The 13,085-nt window shown below is 33.8% G+C and overlaps 1 protein-coding gene and 1 long non-coding RNA gene across 2 annotated transcripts; both read right to left on the bottom strand.

Annotated features, from left to right (window-relative positions):
* Positions 1-100: 100 nt before the first annotated feature.
* LOC128545608 (uncharacterized) lies at positions 101-1,099 on the bottom strand. The gene is made up of 3 exons (XR_008365875.1): positions 1,087-1,099; positions 837-959; positions 101-259 (listed from the first exon to the last, which is right to left on the bottom strand). It is a non-coding gene; the product is annotated as an uncharacterized LOC128545608 (long non-coding RNA).
* A 292-nt stretch (positions 1,100-1,391) lies between these two features.
* Positions 1,392-11,418, bottom strand: LOC128545507 (uncharacterized). The gene is made up of 24 exons (XM_053515819.1): positions 11,347-11,418; positions 10,601-10,765; positions 10,359-10,508; positions 9,809-9,982; positions 9,491-9,523; positions 9,241-9,363; positions 8,500-8,664; positions 8,257-8,406; positions 7,707-7,880; positions 7,389-7,421; positions 7,139-7,261; positions 6,397-6,561; positions 6,154-6,303; positions 5,605-5,778; positions 5,289-5,321; positions 5,039-5,161; positions 4,300-4,464; positions 4,055-4,204; positions 3,506-3,679; positions 3,189-3,221; positions 2,939-3,061; positions 2,197-2,361; positions 1,954-2,103; positions 1,392-1,576 (listed from the first exon to the last, which is right to left on the bottom strand). The coding sequence occupies exons 1-24, from the start codon at positions 11,366-11,368 to the stop codon at positions 1,392-1,394; spliced, it is 3,102 nt and encodes a 1,033-aa protein (XP_053371794.1). The 5' UTR covers positions 11,369-11,418.
* Between the last annotated feature and the right edge of the window lie 1,667 nt (positions 11,419-13,085).

The following is a 13,085-nucleotide window of genomic DNA, read 5'->3' as shown; positions in this document are numbered from 1 at the left end:
TCTGTAAAAAAACACATTTGGCATGTAAATACAACAAATTCTATTTTAGGTCTTTGTATTATGGCATATATTTTTATAGATTTTTTTCTCTTACCACTTGTTGGCACACACATCTGTCCATCACTGGGAAGTGCATTGATACAGGTACATGCATTTTCATTCGCGTAATTACAGGTGCCATACATAGCACAGTTATCAAGTGACCAGAAATACTGATCTTGACATGTACACTGGTATTCAATGCCAATTAGCTGACACACTGAGGAAGAAAGATGGTATAAATGTATAAAAAATGCTCAGGTGAAAATAGAGTTGTACAGTACAGTATACAGTAATTGTCTGTCAGCAGAGATCTCCCTCCCGTGAGATGTAATTTAGTCTAGTGTCCACCTGGACTACATGGCCTCAATGTGAAGTCTCACCAGGCTTTTTACAATCTTAGTTTTAACCTCTGTGTTTACTGTGTTTTGACCTTGTCTAAGCTTTAGATTACTCTGTAGGCTTAGCCTTTATTTGGACATTCATTCCTTTTTTGTCATTGACCATAACTATTACAACATTGTGTTTCATTTTCTAAACCTGGAGTTCTGACAATTGACCTGACTGGAATTGAAATTATAAGATGACTTATTCAGGTATTTTGTGGTAACTAATGAATACAGATCATTCACGGGTAATTTTATGACAGACAGACCACATAAGTGAATTTCAATACCAGATAATTAACATTCGAAGCCTATCCCAGGACCACTACGTGCAAAGAGATTGTACAGTAATGATTTAAATGATTTTTATAATATTATGTAGAGGAAATGGCAAAAATTTAGGTCAGTTACCTGTAGTCATGTTAATTTTCATGAAATTTATGAAGGGGAAAATTGATGTCTCCAGATCGTATTTAAGTTGATACCCAAATGAGAAATCTGCTGTGCTAATCTCAACCTCAATCAGATATTCAGCTGTAAGAAAAAGTGAAAAGAAAATCCATATAATAAATAATCATAGAGCATTTTAGGCCACATTAAAAAGTATCGGAACACCAGTGAAACTCTGCACATCTTAAGGTAGTTATTATTGTAGTTTTACCTCGGACTGGATTGGGTGGACATGCAGAGTTATCTATAAACAAAAAAGGTCATTTTAATAAGGACTTAGGAATACAGTTTATTTAACCCACTCCACTTAGACAAGTTTAAACAGGAATTTTTTACTGCAAATATGCAGGTTAATACGTGGGGATAAAGATCTAGAGCAAGTTATTTATTTCTTTCTCTATTCTCATTTTGGCCTCATACCATTTTCCATTGAATAGGTAAATTATCACCTGGTCATTTTGTGATAAAAAAGGTGGAAAAACCATCTATCTGTTATGATTATTTTTCATGTTACTTTTAATACATACAAGACAGCTCATTGATTGGCTGGCATAATTGTTCATCATCTGGAAGACCGTTGATGCAGCCACACGTAGAATTGTTGACGTCATCACAAGGTCCATATATGGTGCACTTTTCACACGGCCAGAAATACTGATCCTCACACCAGCAGTAATATTCAGCACCATACAGACTGCACACTGTGGAATTAAAGCAGATTCAATTGTTTTTATCTATTTCAGTGTCATCATCCTCACATACTTGTCTTTGATATTTCTGTTTTTGACTTTTATTTACTATAAGACTCTGATGTGGAAACAGGCTCCAGACTCCTTTCCCAACGACATTTAACTTTTTATAATTCAAAATAAATACAAAAATGAATAAATAAAATATATAACAAACAAATAAAAAAAATTACAGGATATTGGTTCCATCACTTAAAAACTACCTATTTTGGTGCATTTTGTTTATGGAAAATCTATACAGAACATAAGGTGACCTCAGTAATACCAATGTATATTATGTATATTATATATTTAATGGGGCACAATTTTATAAACAATTTGTCTCCTACCTGTTGTCATTTCCACATCTGTAATTTCTGCTACCTGACCAAAGAAAAATGGTAAATTGACTCCTCCAAGGAAGTTTCTGCCTTCATTGATCACTGATGTGTTTTCAGTATTAATCCTAAATTCAACCAGATAGTAAAAGATTGGCAGTTCTGTAAAAAAACACATTTGGCATGTAAATACAACAAATTCTATTTTAGGTCTTTGTATTATGGCATATATTTTTATCGATTTTTTTCTCTTACCACTTGTTGGCACACACATCTGTCCATCACTGGGAAGTGCATTGATACAGGTACATGCATTTTCATTCGCGTAATTACAGGTGCCATACATAGCACAGTTATCAAGTGACCAGAAATACTGATCTTGACATGTACACTGGTATTCAATGCCAATTAGCTGACACACTGAGGAAGAAAGATGGTATAAATGTATAAAAAATGCTCAGGTGAAAATAGAGTTGTACAGTACAGTATACAGTAATTGTCTGTCAGCAGAGATCTCCCTCCCGTGAGATGTAATTTAGTCTAGTGTCCACCTGGACTACATGGCCTCAATGTGAAGTCTCACCAGGCTTTTTACAATCTTAGTTTTAACCTCTGTGTTTACTGTGTTTTGACCTTGTTTAAGCTTTAGATTACTCTGTAGGCTTAGCCTTTATTTGGACATTCATTCCTTTTTTGTTATTGACCATAACCATTACAACATTGTGTTTCATTTTCTAAACCTGGAGTTCTGACAATTGACCTGACTGGAATTGAAATTATAAGATGACTTATTCAGGTATTTTGTGGTAACTAATGAATACAGATCATTCACGGGTAATTTTATGACAGACAGACCACATAAGTGAATTTCAATACCAGATAATTAACATTCAAAGCCTATCCCAGGACCACTGCGTGCAAAGAGATTGGACAGTAATGATTTAAATGATTTTTATAATATTATGTAGAGGAAATGGCAAAAATTTAGGTCAGTTACCTGTAGTCATGTTAATTTTCATGAAATTTATGAAGGGGAAAATTGATGTCTCCAGATCGTATTTAAGTTGATACCCAAATGAGAAATCTGCTGTGCTAATCTCAACCTCAATCAGATATTCAGCTGTGAGAAAAAGTGAAAAGAAAATCCATATAATAAATAATCATAGAGCATTTTAGGCCACATTAAAAAGTATCGGAACACCAGTGAAACTCTGCACATCTTAAGGTAGTTATTATTGTAGTTTTACCTCGGACTGGATTAGGTGGACATGTAGAGTTATCTATAAGGAAAAAAGGGTAATTTTAATAAAGACTAATGAATACAGTTTATTTAACCCACTCCACTTAGACAAGTTTAAACAGGAATTTTTTACTGCAAATATGCAGGTTAATACGTGGGGATAAAGATCTAGAGCAAGTTATTTATTTCTTTCTCTATTCTCATTTTGGCCTCATACCATTTTCCGTTGAATAGGTAAATTATCACTTGGTCAATTTGTGATAGAAAAGGAGGAAAAACCATCTATCTGTTATGATTATTTTTCATGTTACTTTTAATACATACAAGACAGCTCATTGATTGGCTGGCATAATTGTTCATCATCTGGAAGACCGTTGATGCAGCCACACGTAGAATTGTTGACGTCATCACAAGGTCCATATATGGTGCACTTTTCACACGGCCAAAAATACTGATCCTCACACCAGCAGTGATATTCAGCACCAATGAGACTGCACACTGTGGAATTAAAGTAGATTGATTGTTTTATATTTTAAATTCTCATCATCCTCACATACTTGTCCTTGATTTTTCTGTTTTTGACTTTTGTTTACTGTAAGACTCTGATGTGAAAACAGGCTCCAGACTTCATTCCCAACGACATTTAACTTTTTATAATTCAAAATAAATACAAAAATGAATAAATAAAATATATAACAAACAAATAAAAAAAATTACAGGATATTGGTTCCATCACTTAAAAACTACCTATTTTGGTGCATTTTGTTTATGGAAAATCTATACAGAACATAAGGTGACCTCAGTAATACCAATGTATATTATGTATATTATATATTTAATGGGGCACAATTTTATAAACAATTTGTCTCCTACCTGTTGTCATTTCCACATCTGTAATTTCTGCTACCTGACCAAAGAAAAATGGTAAATTGACTCCTCCAAGGAAGTTTCTGCCTTCATTGATCACTGATGTGTTTGCAGTATTAATCTCAAATTCAACCAGATAGTAAAAGACTGGCAGTTCTGTAAAAAAACACATTTGGCATGTAAATACAACAAATTCTATTTTAGGTCTTTGTATTATGGCAAATATTTTTATAGATTTTTTTTTCTCTTACCACTTGTTGGCACACACATCTGTCCATCACTGGGAAGTGCATTAATACAGGTACATGTTCCTTCATATGGGTAATTACAAGTGCCATAAATAGCACAGTTATCAAGTGACCAGAAATACTGATCTCGACATGTACACTGGTACTCAATGCCAATTAGCTGACACACTGAGGAAGAAAGATGGTGTAAATGTATAAAAAATGCTCAGGTGAAAATAGAGTTGTACAGTACAGTATACAGTAATTGTCTGTCAGCAGAGATCTCCCTCCCGTGAGATGTAATTTAGTCTAGTGTCCACCTGGACTACATGGCCTCAATGTGAAGTCTCACCAGGCTTTTTACAATCTTAGTTTTAACCTCTGTGTTTACTGTGTTTTGACCTTGTCTAAGCTTTAGATTACTCTGTAGGCTTAGCCTTTATTTGGACATTCATTCCTTTTTTGTCATTGACCATAACTATTACAACATTGTGTTTCATTTTCTAAACCTGGAGTTCTGACAATTGACCTGACTGGAATTGAAATTATAAGATGACTTATTCAGGTATTTTGTGGTAACTAATGAATACAGATCATTCACGGGTAATTTTATGACAGACAGACCACATAAGTGAATTTCAATACCAGATAATTAACATTCAGAGCCTATCCCAGGACCACTGCGTGCAAAGAGATTGTACAGTAATGATTTAAATGATTTTTATAATATGTAGAGGAAATGGCAAAAATTTAGGTCAGTTACCTGTAGTCATGTTAATTTTCATGAAATTTATGAAGGGGAAAATTGATGTCTCCAGATCGTATTTAAGTTGATACCCAAATGAGAAATCTGCTGTGCTAATCTCAACCTCAATCAGATATTCAGCTGTGAGAAAAAGTGAAAAGAAAATCCATATAATAAATAATCATAGAGCATTTTAGGCCACATTAAAAAGTATCGGAACACCAGTGAAACTCTGCACATCTTAAGGTAGTTATTATTGTAGTTTTACCTCGGACTGGATTAGGTGGACATGTAGAGTTATCTATAAGGAAAAAAGGGTAATTTTAATAAAGACTAATGAATACAGTTTATTTAACCCACTCCACTTAGACAAGTTTAAACAGGAATTTTTTACTGCAAATATGCAGGTTAATACGTGGGGATAAAGATCTAGAGCAAGTCTTTTATTTCTTTCTCTATTCTCATTTTGGCCTCATACCATTTTCCGTTGAATAGGTAAATTATCACTTGGTCAATTTGTAATAAAAAGGAGGAAAAACCATCTATCTGTTATGATTATTTTTCATGTTACTTTTAATACATACAAGACAGCTCATTGATTGGCTGGCATAATTGTTCATCATCTGGAAGACCGTTGATGCAGCCACACGTAGAATTGTTGACGTCATCACAAGGTCCATATATGGTGCACTTTTCACACGGCCAAAAATACTGATCCTCACACCAGCAGTGATATTCAGCACCAATGAGACTGCACACTGTGGAATTAAAGTAGATTGATTGTTTTATATTTTAAATTCTCATCATCCTCACATACTTGTCCTTGATTTTTCTGTTTTTGACTTTTGTTTACTGTAAGACTCTGATGTGAAAACCGGCTCCAGACTCCATTCCCAACGACATTTAACTTTTTATAATTCAAAATAAATACAAAAATGAATAAATAAAATATATAACAAACAAATAAAAAAATTTACAGGATATTGGTTCCATCACTTAAAAACTACCTATTTTGGTGCATTTTGTTTATGGAAAATCTATACAGAACATAAGGTGACCTCAGTAATACCAATGTACATTATGTATATTATATATTTAATGGGGCACAATTTTATAAACAATTTGTCTCCTACCTGTTGTCATTTCCACATCTGTAATTTCTGCTACCTGACCAAAGAAAAATGGTAAATTGACTCCTCCAAGGAAGTTTCTGCCTTCATTGATCACTGATGTGTTTTCAGTATTAATCTTAAATTCAACCAGATAGTAAAAGATTGGCAGTTCTGTAAAAAAACACATTTGGCATGTAAATACAACAAATTCTATTTTAGGTCTTTGTATTATGGCATATATTTTTATCGATTTTTTTCTCTTACCACTTGTTGGCACACAAATCTGTCCATCACTGGGAAGTGCATTGATACAGGTACATGCATTTTCATTCGCGTAATTACAGGTGCCATACATAGCACAGTTATCAAGTGACCAGAAATACTGATCTTGACATGTACACTGGTATTCAATGCCAATTAGCTGACACACTGAGGAAGAAAGATGGTATAAATGTATAAAAAATGCTCAGGTGAAAATAGAGTTGTACAGTACAGTATACAGTAATTGTCTGTCAGCAGAGATCTCCCTCCCGTGAGATGTAATTTAGTCTAGTGTCCACCTGGACTACATGGCCTCAATGTGAAGTCTCACCAGGCTTTTTACAATCTTAGTTTTAACCTCTGTGTTTACTGTGTTTTGACCTTGTCTAAGCTTTAGATTACTCTGTAGGCTTAGCCTTTATTTGGACATTCATTCCTTTTTTGTCATTGACCATAACTATTACAACATTGTGTTTCATTTTCTAAACCTGGAGTTCTGACAATTGACCTGACTGGAATTGAAATTATAAGATGACTTATTCAGGTTTTTTGTGGTAACTAATGAATACAGATCATTCACGGGTAATTTTATGACAGACAGACCACATAAGTGAATTTCAATACCAGATAATTAACATTTAAAGCCTATCCCAGGACCACTGCGTGCAAAGAGATTGTACAGTATTAATTTAAATGATTTTTATAATATTATGTAGAGGAAATGGCAAAAATGTAGGTCAGTTACCTGTAGTCATGTTAATTTTCATGAAATTTATGAAGGGGAAAATTGATGTCTCCAGATCGTATTTAAGTTGATACCCAAATGAGAAATCTGCTGTGCTAATCTCAACCTCAATCAGATATTCAGCTGTGAGAAAAAGTGAAAAGAAAATCCATATAATAAATAATCATAGAGCATTTTAGGCCACATTAAAAAGTATCGGAACACCAGTGAAACTCTGCACATCTTAAGGTAGTTATTATTGTAGTTTTACCTCGGACTGGATTAGGTGGACATGTAGAGTTATCTATAAGGAAAAAAGGGTAATTTTAATAAAGACTAATGAATACAGTTTATTTAACCCACTCCACTTAGACAAGTTTAAACAGGATTTTTTTTACTGCAAATATGCAGGTTAATACGTGGGGATAAAGATCTAGAGCAAGTCTTTTATTTCTTTCTCTATTCTCATTTTGGCCTCATACCATTTTCCGTTGAATAGGTAAATTATCACTTGGTCAATTTGTGATAGAAAAGGAGGAAAAACCATCTATCTGTTATGATTATTTTTCATGTTACTTTTAATACATACAAGACAGCTCATTGATTGGCTGGCATAATTGTTCATCATCTGGAAGACCGTTGATGCAGCCACACGTAGAATTGTTGACGTCATCACAAGGTCCATATATGGTGCACTTTTCACACGGCCAAAAATACTGATCCTCACACCAGCAGTGATATTCAGCACCAATGAGACTGCACACTGTGGAATTAAAGTAGATTGATTGTTTTATATTTTAAATTCTCATCATCCTCACATACTTGTCCTTGATTTTTCTGTTTTTGACTTTTGTTTACTGTAAGACTCTGATGTGAAAACCGACTCCAGACTCCTTTCCCGACGACATTTAACTTTTTTATAATTCAAAATAAATACAAAAATGAATAAATAAAATATATAACAAACAAATAAAAAAAATTACAGGATATTGGTTCCATCACTTAAAAACTACCTATTTTGGTGCATTTTGTTTATGGAAAATCTATACAGAACATAAGGTGACCTCAGTAATACCAATGTATATTATGTATATTATATATTTAATGGGGCACAATTTTATAAACAATTTGTCTCCTACCTGTTGTCATTTCCACATCTGTAATTTCTGCTACCTGACCAAAGAAAAATGGTAAATTGACTCCCCCAAGGAAGTTTCTGCCTTCATTGATCACTGATGTGTTTTCAGTATTAATCTTAAATTCAACCAGATAGTAAAAGATTGGCAGTTCTGTAAAAAAACACATTTGGCATGTAAATACAACAAATTCTATTTTAGGTCTTTGTATTATGGCATATATTTTTATCGATTTTTTTCTCTTACCACTTGTTGGCACACACATCTGTCCATCACTGGGAAGTGCATTGATACAGGTACATGCATTTTCATTCGCGTAATTACAGGTGCCATACATAGCACAGTTATCAAGTGACCAGAAATACTGATCTTGACATGTACACTGGTATTCAATGCCAATTAGCTGACACACTGAGGAAGAAAGATGGTATAAATGTATAAAAAATGCTCAGGTGAAAATAGAGTTGTACAGTACAGTATACAGTAATTGTCTGTCAGCAGAGATCTCCCACCCGTGAGATGTAATTTAGTCTAGTGTCCACCTGGACTACATGGCCTCAATGTGAAGTCTCACCAGGCTTTTAACAATCTTAGTTTTAACCTCTGTGTTTACTGTGTTTTGACCTTGTCTAAGCTTTAGATTACTCTGTAGGCTTAGCCTTTATTTGGACATTCATTCCTTTTTTGTCATTGACCATAACTATTACAACATTGTGTTTCATTTTCTAAACCTGGAGTTCTGACAATTGACCTGACTGGAATTGAAATTATAAGATGACTTATTCCGGTATTTTGTGGTTACTACAGTAACAGCTCATTCACGGGTCATTTTTGGACGGACAGACCACATAATTAAATCCTAATAACAGATAATTAACATTTAAAGCCTATCCCAAGACCACAGCGTGCAAAGAGATTGTACAGTAATGATTTAAATGATTTTTATAATATTATGTAGAGGAAATGGCAAAAATTTAGGTCAGTTACCTGTAGTCATGTTAATTTTCATGAAATTTATGAAGGGGAAAATTGATGTCTCCAGATCGTATTTAAGTTGATACCCAAATGAGAAATCTGCTGTGCTAATCTCAACCTCAATCAGATATTCAGCTGTGAGAAAAAGTGAAAAGAAAATCCATATAATAAAATATGACAGAGCATTTTAGGCCACATTAAAAAGTATCGGAACATGATTGAAACTCTGCACATCTTAACGTAGTTATTATTGTAGTTTTACCTCGGACTGGATTAGGTGGACATGTAGAGTTATCTATAAGGAAAAACGGGTAATTGTAATAAAGACTAATGATTACAGTTTATTTAACCCACTCCACTTAGACAAGTTTAAACAGGATTTTTTCTGTTGCAAATATGCAGGTTAATACATGGGGATAAAGATCTAGAGCAAGTCTTTTATTTCTTTCTCTATTCTCATTTTGGCCTCATACCATTTTCCGTTGAATAGGTAAATTATCACTTGGTCAATTTGTGATAAAAAAGGAGGAAAAACCATCTATCTGTTATGATTATTTTTCATGTTACTTTTAATACATACAAGACAGCTCATTGATTGGCTGGCATAATTGTTCATCATCTGGAAGACCGTTGATGCAGCCACACGTAGAATTGTTGACGTCATCACAAGGTCCATATATGGTGCACTTTTCACACGGCCAAAAATACTGATCCTCACACCAGCAGTGATATTCAGCACCAATGAGACTGCACACTGTGGAATTAAAGTAGATTGATTGTTTTATATTTTAAATTCTCATCATCCTCACATACTTGTCCTTTATTTTTCTGTTTTTGACTTTAGTTTACTGTAAGACTCTGATGTGAAAACCGACTCCAGACTCCTTTCCCGACGACATTTAACTTTTTTATAATTCAAAATAAATACAAAAATGAATAAATAAAATATATAACAAACAAATAAAAAAAATTACAGGATATTGGTTCCATCACTTAAAAACTACCTATTTTGGTGCATTTTGTTTATGGAAAATCTATACAGAACATAAGGTGACCTCAGTAATACCAATGTATATTATGTATATTATATATTTAATGGGGCACAATTTTATAAACAATTTGTCTCCTACCTGTTGTCATTTCCACATCTGTAATTTCTGCTACCTGACCAAAGAAAAATGGTAAATTGACTCCTCCAAGGAAGTTTCTGCCTTCATTGATCACTGATGTGTTTTCAGTATTAATCTTAAATTCAACCAGATAGTAAAAGATTGGCAGTTCTGTAAAAAAACACATTTGGCATGTAAATACAACAAATTCTATTTTAGGTCTTTGTATTATGGCATATATTTTTATCGATTTTTTCTCTTACCACTTGTTGGCACACACATCTGTCCATCACTGGGAAGTGCATTGATACAGGTACATGCATTTTCATTCGCGTAATTACAGGTGCCATACATAGCACAGTTATCAAGTGACCAGAAATACTGATCTTGACATGTACACTGGTATTCAATGCCAATTAGCTGACACACTGAGGAAGAAAGATGGTATAAATGTATAAAAAATGCTCAGGTGAAAATAGAGTTGTACAGTACAGTATACAGTAATTGTCTGTCAGCAGAGATCTCCCTCCCCTGAGATGTAATCTAGTAATTCCTAGTGTCCACCTAGAATACATGGCCTAAGTGTGAAGTCTTACCAGGCTTTTTACAATCTTAGTTTTAACCTCTGTGTTTACTGTGTTTTGACCTTGTCTTAGCATTAGATTACTCTGTAGGCTTAGCCTTTATTTAGAAATTCATTCCTTTTTTGTCATTGACCATAACTATAACAACATTGTGTTTCATTTTCTAAACCTGCAGTTCTGACAATGGACCTGACCTGAATAGAAATTATGAGACGACTTATTCAGGTATTTTGTGGTTACTACAGTAACAGCTCATTCACGGGTCATTTTTGGACGGACAGACCACATAATTAAATCCTAATAACAGATAATTAAAATTCAAAGCCTATCCCAAGACCACAGCGTGCAAAGAGATTGTACAGTAATGATTTAAATGATTTTTATAAAATGTTGTGGAGGAAATGGCAAAAATTTAGGTCAGTTACCTGTAGTCATGTTAATTTTCATGAAATTTATGAAGGGGAAAATTGATGTCTCCAGATCGTATTTAAGTTGATACCCAAGTAGGAAATCTGCTGTACCAATCTCGACCTCAATCAGATATTTAGCTGTGAAAAAAACGGAAAAGAAAATCCATATGATAAATAATCATAGAGCATTTTAGGCCACATTAAAAAGTATCGGAACATCATTGAAACTTTGCACATCTTAAGGTTGTTATTATTGTAGTTTTACCTCGGACTGGATTAGGTGGACATGTAGAGTTATCTATAAGGAAAAAATAAGAGTTTTAATAAAGACTAATAAATACAGTTCATTTAACCCACTCCACTTAGACAAGTTTAAACAGTAATTTTTACTGCAAATATGCAGGGTAATACGTGGGGATGAAGATCTAGAGCAAGTCTTTTATTTCTTTCTCTATTCTCATTTTGGCCTCATACCATTTTCCGTTGAATAGGTAAATTATCACTTGGTCAATTTGTGATAAAAAAGGAGGAAAAACCATCTATCTGTTATGATTATTTTTCATGTTACTTTTAATACATACAAGACAGCTCATTGATTGGCTGGCATAATTGTTCATCATCTGGAAGACCGTTGATGCAGCCACACGTAGAATTGTTGACGTCATCACAAGGTCCATATATGGTGCACTTTTCACACGGCCAAAAATACTGATCCTCACACCAGCAGTGATATTCAGCACCAATGAGACTGCACACTGTGGAATTAAAGTAGATTGATTGTTTTATATTTTAAATTCTCATCATCCTCACATACTTGACCTTGATTTTTCTGTTTTTGACTTTAGTTTACTGTAAGACTCTGATGTGAAAACCGACTCCAGACTCCTTTCCCAACGACATTTAACTTTTTATAATTCAAAATAAATACAAAAATGAATAAATAAAATATATCAAACAAATAAAAAAAATTACAGGATATTGGTTCCATCATTCAAAAACTACCTATTTTGGTGCACTTTGTTTATGGAAAATCTATACAGAACATAAGGTGACCTCAGTAATACCAATGTATATTATGTATATTATATATTTAATGGGGCACAATTTTATAAACAATTTGTCTCCTACCTGTTGTAATTTCCACATCTGTAATTTCTGCTACCTGATCAAAGAAAAATGGAAAATCGATTTGTCCAAGGAAGTTTCTGCCTTCATTGATCACTGATGCGTTATCAGTATTAATCTCAAATTCAACCAGATAGTAAAAGACTGGCAGTTCTGTAAAAAAACACATTTGGCATGTAAATACAACAAATTCTATTTTAGGTCTTTGTATTATGGCAAATATTTTTATAGATTTTTTTTTCTCTTACCACTTGTTGGCACACACATCTGTCCATCACTGGGAAGTGCATTGATACAGGTACATGCATTTTCATTCGCGTAATTACAGGTGCCATAAATAGCACAGTTATCAAGTGACCAGAAATACTGATCTCGACATGTACACTGGTATTCAATGCCAATTAGCTGACACACTGAGGAAGAAAGATGGTATAAATGTATAAAAAATGCTCAGGTGAAAATAGAGTTGTGCAGTACAGTATACAGGAATTGTCTGTCGGTAGAGATCTCCCTCCCCTGAGATGTAATCGAGTAATTTCTAGTGTCCATCTAGAATACACGGCCTCAGTGTGAAGTCTCACTAGGCTTATTACAATCTTATTTTTGACTTCTGTGTTTTCTGTGTTTTG

Source organism: Clarias gariepinus, chromosome 17 (genome assembly GCF_024256425.1).
Source record: "Clarias gariepinus isolate MV-2021 ecotype Netherlands chromosome 17, CGAR_prim_01v2, whole genome shotgun sequence".
NCBI classification, from domain to species: Eukaryota; Metazoa; Chordata; class Actinopteri; order Siluriformes; family Clariidae; genus Clarias; species Clarias gariepinus.
The sequence above is the reverse complement of the archived record's forward strand: the minus strand, read 5'-3'. Positions and strand labels throughout refer to the sequence as shown.